General features: G+C 40.2%; 1 protein-coding gene across 8 annotated transcripts in view; it reads right to left on the minus strand.

Annotated features, from left to right (window-relative positions):
- The window catches only part of ARID1B (AT-rich interaction domain 1B), a 327,784-nt gene that overhangs the window by 52,790 nt on the left and 254,262 nt on the right, over positions 1–20,732 (minus strand). For all 8 annotated transcript variants that reach the window (XM_069010621.1, XM_069010620.1, XM_069010615.1 and 5 more), the window contains 2 exons: positions 13,363–13,542; positions 6,680–7,007 (listed from right to left, as the gene is read on the minus strand). In XM_069010621.1, coding sequence (XP_068866722.1) covers positions 6,680–7,007; positions 13,363–13,542 — 508 coding nt within the window. The remainder of the gene's footprint in view (positions 1–6,679; positions 7,008–13,362; positions 13,543–20,732) is intronic.

Here is a 20,732-nt window from a genome sequence, read left to right on the forward strand (position 1 = left end):
AATACTGGTTAATAGCTTCCTTAGAAATTACAGTTACAGTAAGCATTAGTATTTGGACTTTTAACCCCTCAAATCACATGGAAGCCGAGCTTGGAGAGAAGATATTCCAGCTATTACTGAATCTCCTCCAGCCTAAGGTGGAGCCAGCACAGGAGTATTTGGGGTTCACAGAGACAATACAGCCATTTAGGCCAAGAAGCAAAACCACTTCACCCTGCTGAAACTACAAGTGGGGCTCATTTCAGGGTGACCCATCAGGATCTCTAAAGGAAATTTGTGAATGTTTGGAGGAGCAGAGCAGAGCGGAAATGACCAGACAGCTTGAGCCTGGAGAACTGTGAATGGCCTGAATTTGAACAGGAGCAACTCCTTCCCTGTGACTGAATGTTAAATAAAAGACCGGGCAGAAAGAGCCTTTCTTGCCAGGGGCTTATTTCAAAGGCAACAGATAACGCAGGCACTGGCTCCAATTATGGCTACCAGTCCTATCTTAGCCTAGTTTACTTTGGGGATTTCACAGTTGGCAGCCTTTCATCTGGAAGTAGCCTGGTTTGAATAAGCAAAGAAACTTGAATGAGTACTTAACCTTCCTGCACTCCACCGAACTTCCCAGCAGAGAAGAACAGCACCTCCAAGCTTAAGGGGAAAAGGGAAAACAATGGAAAATATATACTCTCTCCAAGGATTAAAGACGGTAAGTTTTACTGGAGCGCTTCAAGACTTCCTGCTACAAAACTGCAGCTTTCAAAATCACAATTAGAATTTTAAACTCAAGTCTGAAGATCAAAAGGGCCAGACTGGAAAATACTGCACAAAACTGACAGGCACTAGAATGTAAAACAACTAAAACAGTTCTGCGTTTTATTTATATTATTATTCTTGTTAAAAAATTTATCCCCCATTTCCACCTCCTTCTTTTGCCTTTTGACATTTTAATGCACCATGTCCATTACTATATTTCCTCACCGGTACCTTCTAGTCCATCAGCAGTGCTGCATTACCCTGCTGCTGGAGAAAATAATACGGAAAAAGTGCTTTGCTGGCACCAGCAACACGGATTATGAATTATACATACATAGCAGGAGAGAAATAGCTGATGGAAGGTTAGTGTGACTGTGTGTGTGCAAGTGTGCATGTGCATGTATACACATGCCCAGACTAAGAAGAAGACATCTAGAATGCACTTTTTAAACTAATTTACGCTAACTGTGTTTCTCTGTACAACAGAAATTCTCTAATATCAGTGCAGCTTTTCTAGATCAGTATTATGACTGATTTAAAAACTTACTAAATTCTTCTCACCACACTACAATGAGGCTGTGGTATCTAACCAGTTGCTAAGTAATTTAGAACCAGAACCACATTCTAGAATGCCTAAAAGTATATCAAAGCAATGCCACATCACACATTATTTTAGAGACTGAACACCACTTCTCAGGCGGCATGGGGATCAGCGGGAGATAATGTAAATATCCACCTCAATTTAGCAACCCAATGGCCAGGATTTAAAGTGACCAGAGGTTGCAAATAGCAAAGCTGGTTTCCAATTCCTCAGTTTAATAAACTACTATGTCTGAATCGTCACCTCTAAAATCAATGGCACTGAATTCTAAATTCACTCAATCTATAAAAAAAAATTGCTTTAATTTACAAAATTGCAACATGCAATCCTGAGAATCATATTAAGGTACATTGAGGTCAAAGGGGTTGCCTTCAAAGATAGGATTGCTCCTCATGTGGGCACATCAAAACTCATTTTGTTGTAATTAGTTCAGGTATTGATAACTGTAGACGCACCAGCAAAAGGCTCATTTTAGCATCCAGTTGGATGCACATTTTACAGCCACCTAGCACTGAATAACATCTTCTAAGGCCACAATTCTAACAGCATGCAAGCCAGCTGTTTTACAACTATATTTTTACCTTTCCATATACTACAGTCACACTTTCAACTACTAAGAAGACATGCTCAGAACGACACTCACTGCTAGAATGAGAGACGCTGAAAGTGATGGTGAAAAGCATCTAGCTCTAAAGATGTCTTTTGACTTCAGGTGCCAACCTGATAATCAGTTTTAAACTAGGAACTTGCTGTAGGAAGCAAAAGCCCAGAGACAGTGCACACATATTCCTGCAAAGATTCAAGCTGGGCATCTACAAACTGAGGAGATCAAAATTGGCTGGTACTAGAAGATATTGGCTAAATTTGCTGCCTTTCACATAAACAGGGAAAACACAATCTCATATGCTTAAAACTGTTTGTTTTTACTGAAGGCTTACTGTGTTGCAGTTTTGTGCACACAGGAATATTTATCTATCACTATAATAGATACATGTATGGTTCTAAAAAGAACCACAGTGTGATAAAAGACTTGATCTTTTGGAGCCACCTGGTCCTTGAAGGTCTCCTCTGGGTTCCAGTCTCCAGCAGCAGAACCAGCCCTTGGGGTTTCAGTCAATGTCAATCTAAGTTATGAAGAGTCTTTTCTTACATGGATATATTAGGTCTTTAACATACAGTCCTCACCAGTCGATGCTTATGCTGAGACCAGGACAAGACAAATATAAAAAGGAAAACACTATTTTGTAGTTCCTTCACATTCTCCTGCTGAAAATGAAGGGATTTACTACACAGGGTACTAGAGAGTTATTTAACATTGCCTGCTGTGAACTTTCACTCAGAGCAAGCTTGAACACCCTGGGCAGCATGAAACAATGAAGAGGTTCAATGAAGAGGTTTTAAAAACACCTTTCTTTTCTAGCCTGACATGCTAGTTATCATTTGGGAAACAGTGGCCTGCATGCAGAGGACAGACTAGCACACCGTAAGATTTTAGGTTACAGGGAAGGTATTACGTAGCGGTAGAAATTAATCTAAGCTTAACATAAAGCAGACCTCAAGATGAGGTCAAAGGCTAATTCAAATGGTGTAAACCTAGTATCTTCCACAGCCACCACTTTCATTAATATGATTTTTATCTTTTCTAATGAAAAGGGTGGTGGTCTGCTCTGAGGATGATACCTAGGTATAACTGGCTGACACTCAGATCTTGATCATCCTGCCCTGGTTAATGAACATCAATTTTGTGTCCCAGTGGAAGAGATTTTTTTCTGATGCATGCCATTTAAATTCATTTTAAACAGCTGCTTAGTGTGGCTTGGCAAGGCAGAGGCAAACCAGTGTTCTATGTCTAAATGAGACTCCTGAGCTGGTGAAGGACAGATCGTGTCTGTGGATTAACAGCTGAAGATAAATTTCTCTCCCCTATTGATACTTGGCTACTGAGTCAACAAGTTGACCTTGAAGAGGATCACGACCAACTTGTACAGAAATACTGCTGTGTAACCATGACTATGACACAACCTTTTAATTTTATTCTGAATTCTACACAGAGGAGGATGTTCTATAGTAATAAAAATCCAACAGTTTTTGAGGTCCACAGCCGAATCTTATAAACTCAACACATTCAAAGAAAAAGGCTGGGCACTGCTCATGCTTGTTGGCATATAGCAGTGGATGTCTTCCCAGTCAGGCAAAGCAGTATGGTGGGAGTGCTCTCCCATTCACTAAGTTTTGTTTTTTGAGCAGGATAACCAGTAGACTTGTGTTCTAATTTTTTGGTTTTCTTTCCGCTTTTTCTGTGCACATATATGAACAATGTTATTAAGGAAAAAACCTAACTAGCAGCTACAGAAAACTGGTAATTAAAACTTGTTAATTGCTGTGACAGCAGCAATAATTTGGGTATTACAGATTTCCTACAGAGGCAACAGCTGAATTAACATGATGGCAGGGAAGTCCTTAAAGGTTAAATCTCAAATGAAGATGGACTTGTTTGCAAGGGAGCAACAGGCTGGGAGCCAACACAGATACTTTCTCCCAGTTCTGTAATTTATGATACGGTTACAGAAAACAGTGTGAAGGACTCTGGTGAGAAAACAGTACCTGCGCTTCAGGCAAATGTTTTGCAAAGGATACTTAGTGCTCCTAAAAATCTTCTAGACACTAGTTTTTCAAATACATGCACACTCAACTACAGGGTACTACAACTTCCTTGAAAATCCCATTAGGAAACGCTGTAATCACTCCTGCAGTACATCATCTCTCAGAAAGAGATCATACTTTGGGGGTTGCAGTTCTCTGCCTAGGCAGCAGTGAAAATACCACCAAGTCCAGAAAATGTGGCAGCACCGCTGCAGACAAGAACACCAACAATGAAGAGAGAAAGATGATGCCTGGGTCAGGGGAAGGAGACATCTCATCAGCCATGATGAGGTTCTTCATTTCCCTTTTAGTCACAAGGAAATGGAGCTGTGCCAAAAGCCATGCAGGTGTGTGAGTGACATGCAGATTTGTACTGTCACAGTGATGTTAGTAAAAAGAAAACAAAAAACTAAAATCCCCTCTACAATGCAAGTATTTCTGTATCTTTCATGTGATTTCTATACTCCTTCAGCAGCCAGATGGCATGATCATAAACATTTTTAAAGAATGCCAAGGTCCCACAGCAAGTCCAGTTTACACTGCTACCTACCCGTACTGGTCAGGCTGGTGCACTGAGGAGCCTGAGTGCTGCCATAGTTTGGGTGCTGTGAAGAAAATAGCCCCAGACTAGATGGGATAAGTGGGTGACCTAATGTGTGGTGGCCTAAAGCAGAATGAAGCAACAGCCTCTCTGGATTTGATCTGTATCACAAGTCCGAGTCACTATCAAGTATATGTCAAGTCATTCCTTCCATATGCGAGTCTGGAGGACTTGCAGGAATAGCCAAAAGCCATTATGCTTTCTCCCCTACAGTTGACTTGAGATCAAAGAGGAAAACAGTGTGCTTGCAATCCCCTGACATGAGAGCAGTGTGACAAGTTCCTCCCAATTTGCAGTTTATAAACAACCCTTTTGCCAGTATTTGTGACAGAAATTCAGTGACTGCTCTTCCATAGGTGCTGGATCACTGGAATGGGAAGTATGTGAGAGGAAGGCTCCAAAATGGTGCAGTTTTGTCCAGTCAGAGCTAGAAAGAAAAAGCAGTTCTACAAAACTGACTTGGGAGGAAGGTGTGAGATAGAAATGGTAATCATTTAACCGAGTTTTTGATCAAACACCACACACTATGCCCAACGTGTAAGTTGAATCACAATCAAATGCTTTCCACTTAATACAAAGTCTTTTCTTGCTGTCAAGACCAACAAATGTGAGCTTTTCCTTTCATTCTATGATTATAAAGAAATCCTGTTCCTGCAGCTGCAGTGATGGCCTATTTATTCCTTTGTGCCTGACCTATCAGCTTATAGCCTAAACCAGACAGACAGAAGCAGACTTCCATAAATCCTACTAGACAGGTCTGTTAAAACAAGCAACAGAAGAAAGGGACTGCTGGTTCACAGATATCTGCTGGAGTATGGTCTATTTTAAGGGAACCTGTTTCTATTTTACTAAGGAAGAACATGAAGCACACTAAATTTACTGTTATTGTTTTAGAAGTTTGCTGCTGCTTATCATTAGTAGCCACCTGCCTTTCAAGTTCTCAAAACAAGAAAGCAACAAATACAGGGACACATTAGCTTCCTATTTCTTGTTTAACATTGCATCTTGGAATAAGAGCAACTCTAGTGTCCACAAACACTGGTCTTTAATGATAAATACCTGGATGAATGTATGGGCATCTGTGTACGTATATGCGTAAGTGCAGTGAGCAACACACACACATAAAAACATGCTCACCAGAAGAGTGCAACTAGATTTCTGTAATTCTCAAACATTATGGACCTTCTTGCAACAGAAAAAGGTAATAAATATGCCAGGAATTATTTGAGTCCAGGGACATGTGGATGTTACTTAATCTGAAATATTCCACTAAAAAAAAAAAAAAAAGGTTTAACTCCAAATATTCAGGCATCTTAAGAATGACATGAAAAGAAAAATGCCTTTTACCAAAACCCATATACAAATGGCAACATGTAGCTATGCTGGCCAAAGGGGAGACAAGAAGACATACAATGGCTCCAAACTCTGCAGTTCTGTTTGCAGGTTCTCTGTTATGGATGCACAATGGCAGGAATCAACTCCAGATACCTACAGATTGTTTGTATGTCTCCTTCTGCCTCTCCCCTCCAGCTGTTCCCCTCAGCCTTCCCTCCTCTCCCCCTCTGCAGGCCGGCTCAGGAGCAAGAACATCCTGCAGAAGAGAACTGCCATCAGCACTGCTGCCCAAAATGTGGGCAGTAGATGCAAGAGTTGATGGGCAGCTTCATAGGCTTCCTTACTCCCTGGCAGGGGCAAGCTGCTGAGGACATGTTAGCCCTCTCTTTACTGGAGATAAAAAAAGTATAATCAGCTGATCAGTTTAAAGTTGCAGAGGGCTTGTCGAATGTCACTGCAATCCTGTGGGTTTTCCTAAAGCCTATAGTGCCAAGAACCAAACTAGAAGTGGCCATCATCTCCATTGTCACAACTGCTTTTTGAGAGGATAATTCAAACAGGCAACAGCATGCTTTCTCCTTAAGAAAAGGAGATGATTAAGAATAAGTATTCTTCGGACACACCATCTCCTCCCAGAGATAAGGGCACAGCTAGAACATCTATAAATGCACATTCACACACCTCTACAGTGCTGTTACTTCAGAAATTACAAGGAAAACATTCCTACTTATTTAAATTTCTTTCACCTGAGCGCATACCTGCTCTGAGCGGAGTTTGCAGCAGCCTGCATCACTGCAGCAGCCGCCTCCTGTGCCTTACGGTTCACAGTTGGCATGGGTGGGCCCATCCCAGGGCCTCCCTGCTGAGACATGCCAGGAGAATTGGGGGTCATACTGCTCATGTTTCCAGGAAATGGTCTGCTCTGCATCCCAGCTGATGGCATCCGTCCCAGGGGCATGGTACCACAAGGCTGGCTTGGCCCTTGTCCATGCATCTGACTGTTGGCATTTATACCCATGCCGGGTCCTGGGCCACTGTAACTTGTGTTGGGCACACCGCTGTATGTCGGTGGTCTGGAGTAGTTTCCTGAACAAAATGATAAAAAGCACAAAGAAAAACATTAAAACTTTTGAGCACATATTTCTATTTAGGAAGTTAGCAGCTGCAGAACTTACACATGTGAACTGAAGTGACCTATGCTGGCCTCAAAGTCAGGACGTTTTTACATATGAGGACAGAGAAGCAGCAGAACAAATTGCCCAAGGAGGTTATGCAGACTCTCTGCATGGAGGTTTTCAAAATCCAGTTGGATAAAGCCAAGACTAACCTGGTCTGATTCTTTATCTGACCCTGATATGAGTACAAGGTCAGTTAAGAACAGCTCTTGAGCACTCTTCCAACCTGAATGATCCTATGAACCCGATTTTCATGTGCCCTCAAACATTTTCTAATATATGTTATGAGGCATCATGAAATAACGAAAAGCACAGCCTCCAGAGGGTTGTCAGCACAGCACACAGTACACGACTGTCTTACACAGTAAAGAGAGATGTGGCACGTAAAAAGCCCATTACATAAGATCAAGGAAGACTCTTATTTTGTAATTTCATGTTCTCATTCCTTTGTCTTTCTGCAGTTTCAGCAACAGGCTTCTTGCTCCTAACTGCTCTGCCCATTTGAGTCAGAGATGATTTGGAGTAGACTGGTGAGGATAACTGCTGGGGTCTGAGAAAGATTCCTGCTCCCTCCTGCCCCACCCTGCTTTCCTAGTAAGTTCAGTTTGGCTATGCCCAGCAGAAGAGGTGGTAGCTTACAGTACACCTCCTCTGAGAAAACTAGTTTTACACAAGTAAGCAGCAATAGTACAAAGATGCTAATGTAAGCAGGTGCCTTATGAAGGATGGCATGAAAACCTGGCTGAACTCAATCTATGTTGTCACTGGAGTCAAGTGCTCCGCTTGCAGCAGCTTAACTCATTTGAGTGCTGATTTTCCTGTCATGTTGAAATCTCAAGAAAAAGCAAGTATACAGCATGCAGTGTTACAGAAACAAACCCAAGCAGCATGAGAAAGAGGAAAAAAAAAAGAAAGCTAAAGATATGATAGAAAACTATTTTAGGAAACGTATCACATTGCACTACTTCAGTCATCAGTTTTGACTTGTCTTCATTTCCATCTCATCCAGATTAGTGGAAACATGACCCATTCCCTCCCTGTGGGATGCCACACAGCAGAGTTTCCTGATTACTCTCAGATATTCCCACGCTTACTCGAAGGCAGAAGCCCTTGGACTCTTGCTCTGAATGTGGAGATCAGCCATGCCTCTCCTCAGGCCTCAGCTACCAGGCAGAGGAGTTGGTGGCATCCAACCCCCGTTTGTATTTAAAATAAACATATTCATCCATCATTTGAATGCACACATAATTAATTCATATGCTCCTGCTGCTGTGCTTTCACTAATCTTCTCCTCTCCACCCTGCAACTGACTCACTCTACTACAAGATCTCCTCGGCAAGAATGTGTGAGACCTACACTTCCCAAGGAAATGAAGCAACCATTCTCTCCTGTTTTAAAATCCAAGTTTCTGCCTGGGGGTCCTCATGGAAGTATGTGGTTCAGCAGAGATGAAAGGCTCCAGATTCAGCTTTATGCTGGTTTAAGACTGCCCTGTCACTTCTCCTCCTTCTCTAGGCTTGGCTGCTGGCAGCTGACTGTTCTCTGTTCAGTGAGCCATCGCCCCCAGCCGGAGTTTTGGTTGCTGAGACCTGCTCAAGCCATGCATCTGATCCAGCATATGTGACTACAAACTGAAGGGCTGACTAGTTTCACACTGCTCTGCTATGTGTTACAGGCAACAACACCCAACTTGGATGTTGCTCTGGGTTTCCAGCTGCTTTGTGCAAGAAAAATGTAATACAGCAGGATAGTGTATATGTGCACTCAAAGATTATGCACAGCAGTTAGCACATCTTATGTACATGCTATTAGTAACACTCCTTCCCAAAGTGAAGCAAATTCCCTCCCCAGACTAGCAGACCTGATATCCATGATCACTGGGAGCTACTGTCAGTCCAATTTACATAAAGCCAATTTGTTTTGTCATTTAGGGTCTACGAAGCACATTCAGCAGCACGCGTGGAGGAGCAAACACCAATGCTAAAACATTACTGCTGTTTTGATGCTATTTTGAATTGGGACAAAAAAATGTAATCTTTTGTGCTTTGGCTTTTCCAGCATATGCACAACACAGAAAAAAATGTGGAATCTTCTCCATAAAAATATGTGGTTCAGTTAAAATAGCTTCTAATCGTTCATCTCCAGGGATACACATCCAAGAGCACCGGGAAGTCGTATCTTTTTAGTAAGGAAAACAAGTTTCAATGGTTTTTTCCATGTTTTTTTTTTTTCCCCTAAGCATTTCCTCAATACCTCAAGTACTAGCTATTCTTATACCTTTCCCAGACCATAAAAAAAAGAGGCAAAATAAAAGCCAAACAAAATACAAGAGGAATTGCCAGGAATGAGGAGTGCAATCTTATTTCCATGTTTCTCTAATAGATTAGTAATTTGTTGGCAGTGGCTTTGACAGAAAACAGATGGATGCAGCATTAAACACAATGAATGCAGCAGATGCTAGGCCAGCCCACATCAGCTGGACGTGTCAGGCAGCCAAGTTCAAGAGCCCACACTTTTCAAGTGGGTACAAGCCTGGCAACAGCGGCTGCACAATACTACTGAACAACTCCTCCCCTCCATATCTGAGGGATTTGTGATTTCAACTCCCCCTTGGCAGACTAGAATTGTACCCAGAGAGACTACATCTCTAATGCATGAGAAAAAACAATGCTGTAACAGGAATCAGGAGGAAAAAAAAAAGTGTAATGAAGATAAAGTATAAAAAAGCTGACTAACAACCTGCCAAAGACAGATGTTCATACTTACTGCTGAAACCCTGGTCCACTTTGTTCAGGTTTGCTGAACAAAGTGCTCTGAGATCTTGCCATCTCTAGGCAAACAGAAAAGAGGGAAATTTGAGAACTACCTGTTAGCTTTGCTCTCTGCTTTAGAGACATAGATCAGATGCACCGTATTAAAAATAGCATCTTAGGATAGTTCTAGAATTTTTTACATGTGCACTTAACCATCAAGCTTTTCTTCTACAGACAATTTAAATGTGTTGTTCTGAATTCCTCTAAACTATTTTACCCAGGGGACTTCAGTAAGATACAGCTGATATTTAAGTCTTAGCTCCACAGGCTCTTGCATACAAGGGTTTGGATTCAGAGGTCCAGACTCTCAAGATACTCAGGGCATCTCATCCTTAAGATGCTACCAATTTTAATTAAAATTGAGGATTAAAATCAGTGGGAGCTAGACAGCAAAGTGCTTTTGTGAAATGAGTCCAACATTAAAGGTTACAAGGCACAAATACTCAATTCATACTACTTTATCACGAGCAAAAGGGGGTTTAACTTATAGTGAAGCTCTGGTGAAACATATTCAGTAGTGATTTCCCTCTTTGTTATATCCCCACAGAACAGCTTTACTGCTGAATTGAGTAGGAAATGTTAGGAAGATAGGATGTATTTCTGAGACATTTTACTGATCCACAGGAAGCTTTTCCCTGCCCCGGTCTTAAAAGATCCAACTGACTACGGCATCCGACTGCTCTCCAGAGTGCATTTAGTGGACATTTTGCTGTGACAGCAGTCTGACGCTCGGGTCATAGACCAGGGCTTCATTAGCCCCCAAGCTAGATGTTGTCCAAATACAAACCAAAGAGATTCTTTCAGTAACAACTTCCATCCTTGCTCTGCTTTTTTTTTTTTTTTTTTATTTATTCTTGGGGACAGGAAAATGCTGGGATTTAATAAAAAATTAAAATTAATGTTCTGTACTGCATGCTCCTGTGTTGTACCCCAGACACACACAGAAGTGTGGAGCCAAAGCCATTTATTATTTTTGTAGGAAATGGTTTCACAGAATTGGACTAGGACCCAGTACAGAGCTGCTTCCTGGGAAAATACATTCTGCTCTTATTATAGATCTAAGTGTCATGCAAACACACAAAAATCAAATAAATCAATCATAGGCATGAAATGGATCATTCTGCTCTTATGAACTGGGGGCTAATACTTCCAATCCAAACTTAATGGTGTAGTCTTTACAATGGTGAGCAATTCCACTGCACACAGGACACTAGCCTTAAGCAATGGTTTTCAGGACAGCACATAGTGAAATCCAGTATTCAAAGCTGGATCAAAAGCTTAGTGCCGAGACTGCTTTGATGCATATATGAAAATACAAGTAGTCCTGTCAAATCCAGCCTAAGCTTAACAATATTCTGGAAGAAGGCCTATGTGAACAAAACATGGAAAACAAATCAGATCTGTGAGAATTACTTTAGTTTAATAATTTAAGAACTTGGTTTCAACCCAGGTAATTTTTAGTATATTTCCTATTTTGGCAGTAAAAGGCAAATAGGATAACATTATTATATATTCATCATTGCTGGCATATGATTATGCTTTGTAATAGGGTATGTTAAGAGTTGCAATTACAGATTACTTTTATTTAAAATGAAAAAACGCTATTAAAACCTTAAATCCAGGTAAACACATAACTTGGAATATATCACTATCTCCATACCTGGATTTTATTAATGATTAGATTAGCCTAGTGAAAATGTAGTATTTTTCTGGTCTGTTACCTATAGAGCTGACAGTCTGCAAGGCCCTAATTTTATGATGATCAGCGCACAGAACCACTGGTACTTTCCAAACACTGGCAGAAGAACATGGTTTTCATCCATCACACTATTCACCAAACCCTTCTGAAACGGCCTGTTAATGACAATGATGCTCATTTTCTTCCTGTCCCTCAAGTTCACTTTTTAATAGCAGTTTCTTCCTGACCATGACCCATAAAATCATTACATAGGCACTTTCATCTACAGAGGGAGGAAAAGAACTGCTGAACTCAAGCAAAAAAAGAAAGTAGTATTTGGCGTGTTACTTAAATGCATTGATTTAGTACAAAAACCTTTCCATTCAATCAGTGTGGATGGCTAATGTTTTACTGCACTTGACACCCACTATTCCCATGGTTCGGAATCTCAGCAGCAGCAGTACAGCTGGAAGTCAGGATAGCACATCATAAATCCACTGGATTTTTTTACCAGTTAAGCTAGTTGCTCACTGTGCAGATAAAAATAAGCACTTGGACAGCATTTTATGGCCACAAAATGCTTTCCAAATAAAAGGAAAGCACCAGTCAACTGGAGTTAGGTAATTAATCTTCGCACATGGCTGTAAGGCATTACTAGCCCCATTTTATAGTTAAGGAAAGCAAAGCAGAGAAATGAATCTACTTGCCTAAGTTGAAAGATGATGTAAAAGGCAGAGCCAGAATTAGAAACTGGGAAATCTTGGCTTGTAGCCCTGTGCTCAGAACACTAAACCAAATGCTACCCCGGGATGAAACAGAAAGGAACATTGCATAGGGCAGCAAGGCTCCTTGCAAACAAACATCAGAACTAGCTCTCAGAAACTGTAGAGACTAAAATAACCATCCTTACTAGCATGGGCCAGTCATTGAGCCCTACAGAAATTCCCATTGTTGGCTCAAGTCCTTTTTGAGGCTTTTAAGTAAGAAAGCAATAGTAAGAAGTGCTGAAATAGAAAAGCTTCTTTATGTACCTCTAAAGAAAATACTGACCCTTATATATTCTGTGGCTTGACTTCAACTTCATTAAACCCCTAAACAGATGCATACTTTATAAAGGTTATCCATTAAAGGCAAAACAATAGACAAGTTCAAGGTTGTCCAGGGGCAGAAATTGTGTATTCTATTTTTGTTTTACTCCCCCACCAATTTTGTCAAACAAGCAAAATAAAAAGAACTGTCTCTCTCAGTCTAAAGGGTTAGTTAAGATTCACAAACCATATGCATTAGAGCTCAATATTCTATTTCCACAGTAGCCACTGTATTATTATGCTTGTTAGAAGACTTTACCCTCAAAGTCACCACGCAATTTCAGGTTGGCCTTGGGATTTCATCCAAGAAAAAAAGACTTATTTTGGGATTGGTGTTGTGACCCTTATTCCATGCTTGCTCAAATGCAGCCTCATCACAGAGATGACATACTTGGGCTCCTAAACAATAGACCTGGCAATGCCACAGATTCATCATTTCCTTGCCTAATTTAGGTCACTATTTTTACACAGAGAAAGGTGCTAATAACAGAAAAAGCTTCTTCCACAAGGTGCAGCTCCACCTTTGGATAACAGCTTTATTTGTTTAGCCTTTTTTTTTTTTTTTAGGGAGAGTGTTGTGTGTGTGCTTCTGTTGTTTTTAACATACCTATCCACATATACGATACACACATATATAGTAAAAAAAATTAAAAATATTACTGTATCTATTACCAGCAAGCATTTTACCTTGTGGTCCATACTGGCTCATCTGAGGCCCATAAGTACCACTTGAATTACTCTGCTGAAAGCTACCAATTCCAGGATGCACTTGACCTCCAGGTGATGGGTGTGGTGACATGGAAGGTCCAGTTTGTTGAGGTCCATACTGTGACATTTGGGGGTTCCTCTGTATGCCTGCCATGAAACCTAAAGGGAGAAAAGTGCCAAAGCAAAAATTAATATTCAGGTAACGGTTCTTTATTTTTAAAAAATCTTTGGCATTAAAGTAAACAAACCCTCTTTAGTTATCTCAGACTAAGAATACTCAGAAAACTGCTGTTGGTCATACAAACAAAACCAAACACATCTCTCTCTAAGTCAGTAAAGATGTCTCAACCACCAAAACCTACACATAAGGTTTGAAATCCTTTACTTGTCAAATAAAGACAGGGCAGTACTGCTTAGTTACAAATGGGTGTTAATTTTAAAATTAAAACACCTTTTAGGAAAAAAAAATTAAAGGCAATTATATGCATTACCTAATTAGCGGTACTAGGGAATTTGCCTGATGACTTACGGTAGGAGTATCACATCTTCCAAAATTATATGTTGCTACCAAAATGCCTCACTTCAGCATATAGAAACCTACTGTAAATACTCCTCTGTTGCCAACAAACTCACCAGAGCTAAAATTTACCTCTGTGTGAAGACTAGTCTTACCAGCCAGAAATAACAGTTGTTCTGTTAGGTGTTTGTGCTCTAGGTCCTTCTTCTACTCTTTCCCCAGCACATTCTATGGCATTCTCTCATTTTTCTTTTTTGTAAATGTATTAATGAATCCCAATTTAATTTAAGGTTCAAAAGCTACAGCAAGAGGCCTAGTGAAACGGTATAAAATTTAGAGGCTTCACATAAAGGAACAGAACTTAGCCTATTAAATGAAGGAAGAAGAGGGTTTTGTGGTGGGGTTTTTGAAGTTTTCATGAACTGGGAAAAATGCTGCAATCCTGCCTGTGAAATGTCCATGTAGGGGTGATGGTTTTCTAATGTTTTATACCTTGAATGGTTTTAGTGCTGCTTCCAATGTTGAAGAGGATGTGCTGGAAAAGTTTAGGGATTTTTTTTTTTTTATTTCTGGAGGAAATCCACTTTCTTTCCTGTACTGCTTGCATATTAAATTTCATCTTTCCATTTCCCTGCGGGGCAAAACCCATGCGTACCACAGGCCAGCGCTGGCTGTGCTGCCCTCGTGCCAAGTGAGGAGGGAGCCCCGGTGTGTGGCTGCCCAGCGGGATCAGGGCCCTGGCACTGCTGCATTCCGGCCCATCCAGCTGCCAGCCCAGGATCCCGCTGGGGCCACAGAGAGCTGAAGCCTTACGTATCAAAGTTGCCCCTTTCCAATCTGCCCCGTTCCTTTTAGTGGCATGTGTGTGGGGAGGTGTGAAGTTGAAAGCCAAGAGACACCTTGCCTGGCAGCACTAGTTACACCTTTCCCTACATGAGGGAGGGAATAATAGAAAGGTAGAACAACCAGAAGCTGCTGATGGGAGGATCAGAAAAAGAAGGGAAAAGGGGAGAGAGAGGCAAAGGTAAGTTGTGAGGACAGACAGACATGGGTGACCAGGAGGAGGCAGAGGAGACAAAAGGATGATTCTCCCACAGGACCGGGGTGTCCTCCCACTGGTTAGCACCAAACATCACCACCCCCCTCCCCAAACACTCAATGCCTGATTAATGAAAAGAGGTAATTTTTTTGGAGCCATAACCAGATGTGTGATCAAACTCGTAACTGAAAACACTGAGGTGCAGGTCATAAGGAGAAAAACCAGGAGATGAGATGACTCTGCACCCCTTGTGCCCAGTTCTTTCGTGCAATGAACAGCTCAACCCTTATTGTGCTAGAACTCCAACTGCAACATTTGGCAGAATATGCATCAAGTTCTCCTGATCTTTGTGCAAGACGCAAGACAAGGAACTTGATCACACCTGAACTACAAAGTCAGAGCCTGGCACTTGCTCTGGAGGTAGAACAGGCATTGACACACGGCACAGAAAAAACTGAATGCGAAATGGCAGCTCAGAAACTGGTCTGTACTGGTTGGAAAACTCCACACTTCTGCAAAGGAAAACCTGGATGATCTTCTCCATTTAGCTGTATTTTGAAACAGACCCTTTGATTTTTAAAACAGTTCTACCCTGGGTACAACTCTTATTACAAAGCCTGTGTCTTCTGCTGACAGTGTTGTAAGTAATTTAGAAACCTAATACAATCGTGTGTCTGTACGAAATAAATGCCCATGTTCCTGACAGACATACACCATATATATCACACTTGTGGGATCCAGTTGAATGAAAAAATTTGTACTGGTCACACTAAGATTTTTATTACAAAGACAGTGAAGTTACTCCTGTGTCAGGTACAGAAGTGAGGCGGGGTTTTTTCTGTTCACCTTTAAATCTATATGAGGCAACTTTCCAAACACTGTGCTAGTAATGAAGGTTTTTCAGCCCCATTATTATTGCAAGCAGTACTTTTCTTAATACCACAAGGAAGGGTGATACACTGAAAAGCTACTGGTACGGTAATTTCCAGTAGTGATGCAGAAGGACTGCTGGTTGTTGAAGCTAATGGAGAACATGGACTAATGTCTAATGAAAAGCACGGAGATTCTCAGTTTTAACCAGCTCTGCTGTTGTCAAAAGGGCTTCTCAAGGCACCAGAGTAATAAGTAAAATAAGTGTTTCTACTCAAATAGAGGTTACTCTTCTTCAGTAACCTCCTTCTCATTCATTTCAGATGCTGTGGAAATGGACTGGGCAGCTATGTGTACAGTCATAAATAAAACATGCCAGGAAGAGAGTGGGGCCACTTGTGTCCATCCAGATAAACCTTCCCACTCAATCCTGGTAATCTTATCTGTATGACTTTTGTGCACAGTCCCTTGTCCTGCCTTATCCATGCTCTGGGCTGTGGATCAGGGAGTGCTAATGGGCATTGGCCAAAACTAAGCTGAGGGCATGCCAGTAACTCAAGAGCACAGATAACTGTGTGATACTACTCAAACTCATGCTCTAGCCTTAGTTTAATAAAGATGTTGATTAACACAACAAAAAGGAACACACTCCTAAACTGCTTCTGACGTGAGGCATTGGTTTCATCATCTCAGACGGTGTAAGATTCCTCTCAAATCAAGGCTGGCTTTGCTATCTTTCCTTGAAAGAAGATGAAGCATTAAGACAGGTAAAGAATTAAGGAAAAGGAATCCTGAAATTCAGGAAGAGTATCTATGCTATACTGTGTTCTGTTACTGTCTGTACGGTACATGGAAGCATGGCGTCAAAACAGGACATGCTCTAATTTCCTTCCAGAGAGCAGAGGAGTCCTTTTAGCTACAGCTATGATGTAGAGAAGCTAAGAACAGTTCTTAGTGTGATCTGGATTCCATTACAACACAGAGGAGTCTATCCTCATCAACCTCCATGAGAGCCCAGTCAACATTCAGAGATCAGTGCATGAGTTTGAAGTATTTCAAATATTTGCAGACAGCTCAGATGTCTTAGAGAGAAAAGGGTTCCTGGTCAATACATTAACATGCATGCATCATAAAGAAAGAACAACATCAATTCTAAAAATCTTATCAGAAATGAAAGGGAGCAGCTGGCATACATTCATTTTTCCTTATTTACACACATTTTCCCTAGTGTTCAACTTCATTTTATAGCCGATACAAAAACAAATAAATTTTCTTCCACAAAATTAGATCTAAGATAAAGTTTTCTTCTGTAAAGAATGGAAGTAGAATTACATTAGAGGTGCACTGGAGTAATGGCAGTGGAGTGATTCAACAGCCAGACTGCATCTGACATGTCAACCCCTGTGACAACAAGGTGAATTGTTCTGTCTTTTAAACTGCTAGGAAACAGCTATGAGTTAAGCCTTTAAAAACTGCAGTGACAACATACTCATCAGTGAACAAATCTACTCCCTTCCCTTAATATTAGTGATAAAAAGAGGTAGCGGTGATGCTTTACATGCCATCACAACAAAAGATTACTTATTGAAAAAACACTTGAGTGGGTTTTGGCAAACTAAGCTATTTCAGAAGTAGCTGAATAAAGTGACCCTGTCAGAGGCATTCTCCTCATTTAGTTAGCTGTTATACTACATTTACATACGTGAAGAATGACTGTATTAAAAACATTTTAACAATGAAGAATCATTTTGGCAATTTTTTTTTGTTCTCAGTGGAAGAGTAGCATACTATTAACAATTATCACACCATAGCAACAATAAAATATGTTTGCATTCTCAAATAGAACATACATACAGGGTTTAAAAATGGTCAGGTAGCATTTTATTTTTCTTCTTTCTTTTTAGCAAAATATAGAGAAAAAATATAAACCGAGCAATGCTTATGATAAAAGAGTTTCTGCTCCTTTGATGATGGAAAATACAAAAACGAAGCTTCTGTTGTCCTAAACAGCACTAACACCTGGTAATACACCATATATATATATAGTTATACACTATATATATATATATATATAGCTATATATAATATAGCTAATACCACTTATGATGCCATTTTAAAAACATTTAAAAACTTGTCTTTCCCCCAGGCATATATATACACAGAACAGATACACAACAGTAAATTACTAAAGCTTCATGAAATTATGCACTAAGGTTGTCTTAATTACATTTGTACGTTGACCAAGACAAAACCATCTGTTTCTTGAATACTATCTCCTTAGCACTACCCATGAAAAACACCTACTGAACGTGCTGGGTGCCGCTGTAAAATCTCAGACGGATTCTTCTGACATTTTAAAATCCTGGCTTGAATATGAAAAAACCTTACAGAAAAGTAGAAGCTCAAACAAAAAGGAAGTGACTACAAAGGAACAGGTTATTGCATATCAGTTGACAGACAGCAACTGTCCACTGGCACACACTTAACCCACGGTCAATGAGAGGTCTTTTGATTTAGCCAGGAGTAGTGCATTGATTTTCATGAATGAATTAAACCTGAAAACATGTGGAACACTTACTCATTTTAAGCTCACAAAAACGTTGGAGTTTACAGCGATAGCAGATCATCATTAACTTACACATCTGATAAATAAAAAATGAGGAAAGGTACAACGTGCAACAGTATATTGTAAAAATGAACTTACCTAAGTAAAAAATACACAGGGCTATGGCTCTTTCTAGAGGGGCATGCTTAGTGACAGAACTTGGGACGAAAACAACTGAGGAACCTTTCCGAATAAGGAACAAGGAAGTTCCCCTTGTTCAAGGGCAGAGGCTGAAGAAAGGGCTAGGCAGGCTTATTACTCTGAAAATCATGGAATAAGAGAAGTAAAACCAGATTGGATGCATACACTGATCATCAACTAATTAGAGAAAAATAACATAAAATCTTGTACTTATGAATCAGCTCAAAAAAATTAAGTACGTGAAGAGATATTTTCCACTACCTCTAAAGGAAAAACTTGTTTGTGGGGAGAATCACAGAAATTTCCAATGCTTGGTATTTCAGCAAGGCACTGGTCAGTACCCTTGAGAAAAAAGAGCAAATGTTTGCACACCCATGACACAAGTTTTTGGCAGACCTTCCTTCCTCAGACAGCAGTTTGGGTTGTATCCACTCTCTCAGGATTTTCACCAGAGAATACGACAGAACTGCAATGGATCTAAAGCAGTGACTCCCATATCTAGCTCATCTGTGGACAAACAACACTGAGATAGATGTGTCAGGGTAAAACTAAACAAATGAAAAGCATTATTCTGTGATTTGGCACCCTGTTAGCATGGCAGGATGCTGAGGAACATCACAGTCAGACTGAAACACTGCCTAGCCCGCCCATTTCAGATGGCAAGGACAGCTCAGGAAGGCTATGAACCATGTCTGGGTTTTTGCCCAGCTAAACATGTCCACAGTCAGCACCTCAGAGCACTGCAAGGAAACATCCAACAGAACACAATGCACACATTAATTGTTTTACTAATTGAAAGAGTTGGTTATATTCACATAAGCCTGTGATACCAGAACCCTAAATATGCAACCAGATTGTCTGCAGACTGCTGATGGTACTTGAATGAACATCTTCAAATGGTGTGGTCAAACCCGGAGATGTGTGGCTTACAGACAGCAGGAGCTAAGAAAATACTATTGTGCCATTTCTTATGGGGGGCCAGCTCTACCTGGCCATAAACTACTTACTGTCACAGGCAAAGAATGGTATGGTACCTACCCCTAAGGTGATACTTAAAATAAACACTGAAAAGGACACAGTGAGAGAGATTTAGGTACTGGAAAAAACCTAAGCAGACAAAAATGTTATACAGGTCTAAACAAATAACAGCAATTAAGAAACTGGTGAAGGTTTGACCCATGTATCAGAATACAAACCAAGTAAATCAAGTGAAATCATGTGGGCGGCATAAAAAAAACTGGTATCTAGAGCAAGCAGGCACAAGATTTCTTTACATTTGAGATACCCCATCTTACTTTCATTTTCCAGAAAGCAACTTTAATAATATATGCCCAGCTAGCCCTATGTTTGACACACACAAAGCATCTGACTTAGCAATATGCACCACAGGGTGATGGGTTGGTGAGCATGAGTGGCTGAGCCTGCAGTGTCAATCTCATTTAGACACTGTAAATACTAATTTTCAATATTCCTGCCCAGTTAATAGGCAGGTAAAAGAAATAAGAAATCAAAAAAATAAAACACCTGCACTGCACCGATGCAATATCTTCACATATAATATATATATATATATACATATAATATATATTATATTATATTATATTATATTATATTATATTATATTATATTATATTATATTATATTATATTATATTTGTATTATATATAATATATATATACTATAAAAGATTAAAAAAATATATATTTAAAATTTCTTCTTTCTTCTCCAATCGCATTCTATTTTTAACAAAAAGTACCAAAATGTTTTTAGGAGAAAGTTCTTCTTTGAGAAAAAAGAGCAAATGTTTGCAAACCCATGATACAGTTTTTGGCAGACTTTCCTTCCTCAGACATTCTCTCTCTCAGTTCTTCTGAGAACTGTTCTTCTTCTAATGAACTGCTCTTCTTCTAATTAGAGATTCTTCTAATTTTTCTCCATTAACCATGAAAAAACATAATCAAGTTTCTACACTGAGCTCTTTTTTTCAGCCCACATAAAATCCCACATAAACCATGTCATCTTCTCCAAGTCCATCAGAGCACCACTAAAACCATGCTGAGGTTCTCTAGGCTAGAGTAACAGTGACATGATTTCCCTCTGGTATCTGGACAATTTATTTTCACAGTGGCATCTGCTAATATCTGCAGTACAACCACCACATTTCTTCACATCCATTC

Source organism: Aphelocoma coerulescens, chromosome 3 (genome assembly GCF_041296385.1).
Source record: "Aphelocoma coerulescens isolate FSJ_1873_10779 chromosome 3, UR_Acoe_1.0, whole genome shotgun sequence".
Classification (NCBI taxonomy): Eukaryota; Metazoa; Chordata; class Aves; order Passeriformes; family Corvidae; genus Aphelocoma; species Aphelocoma coerulescens.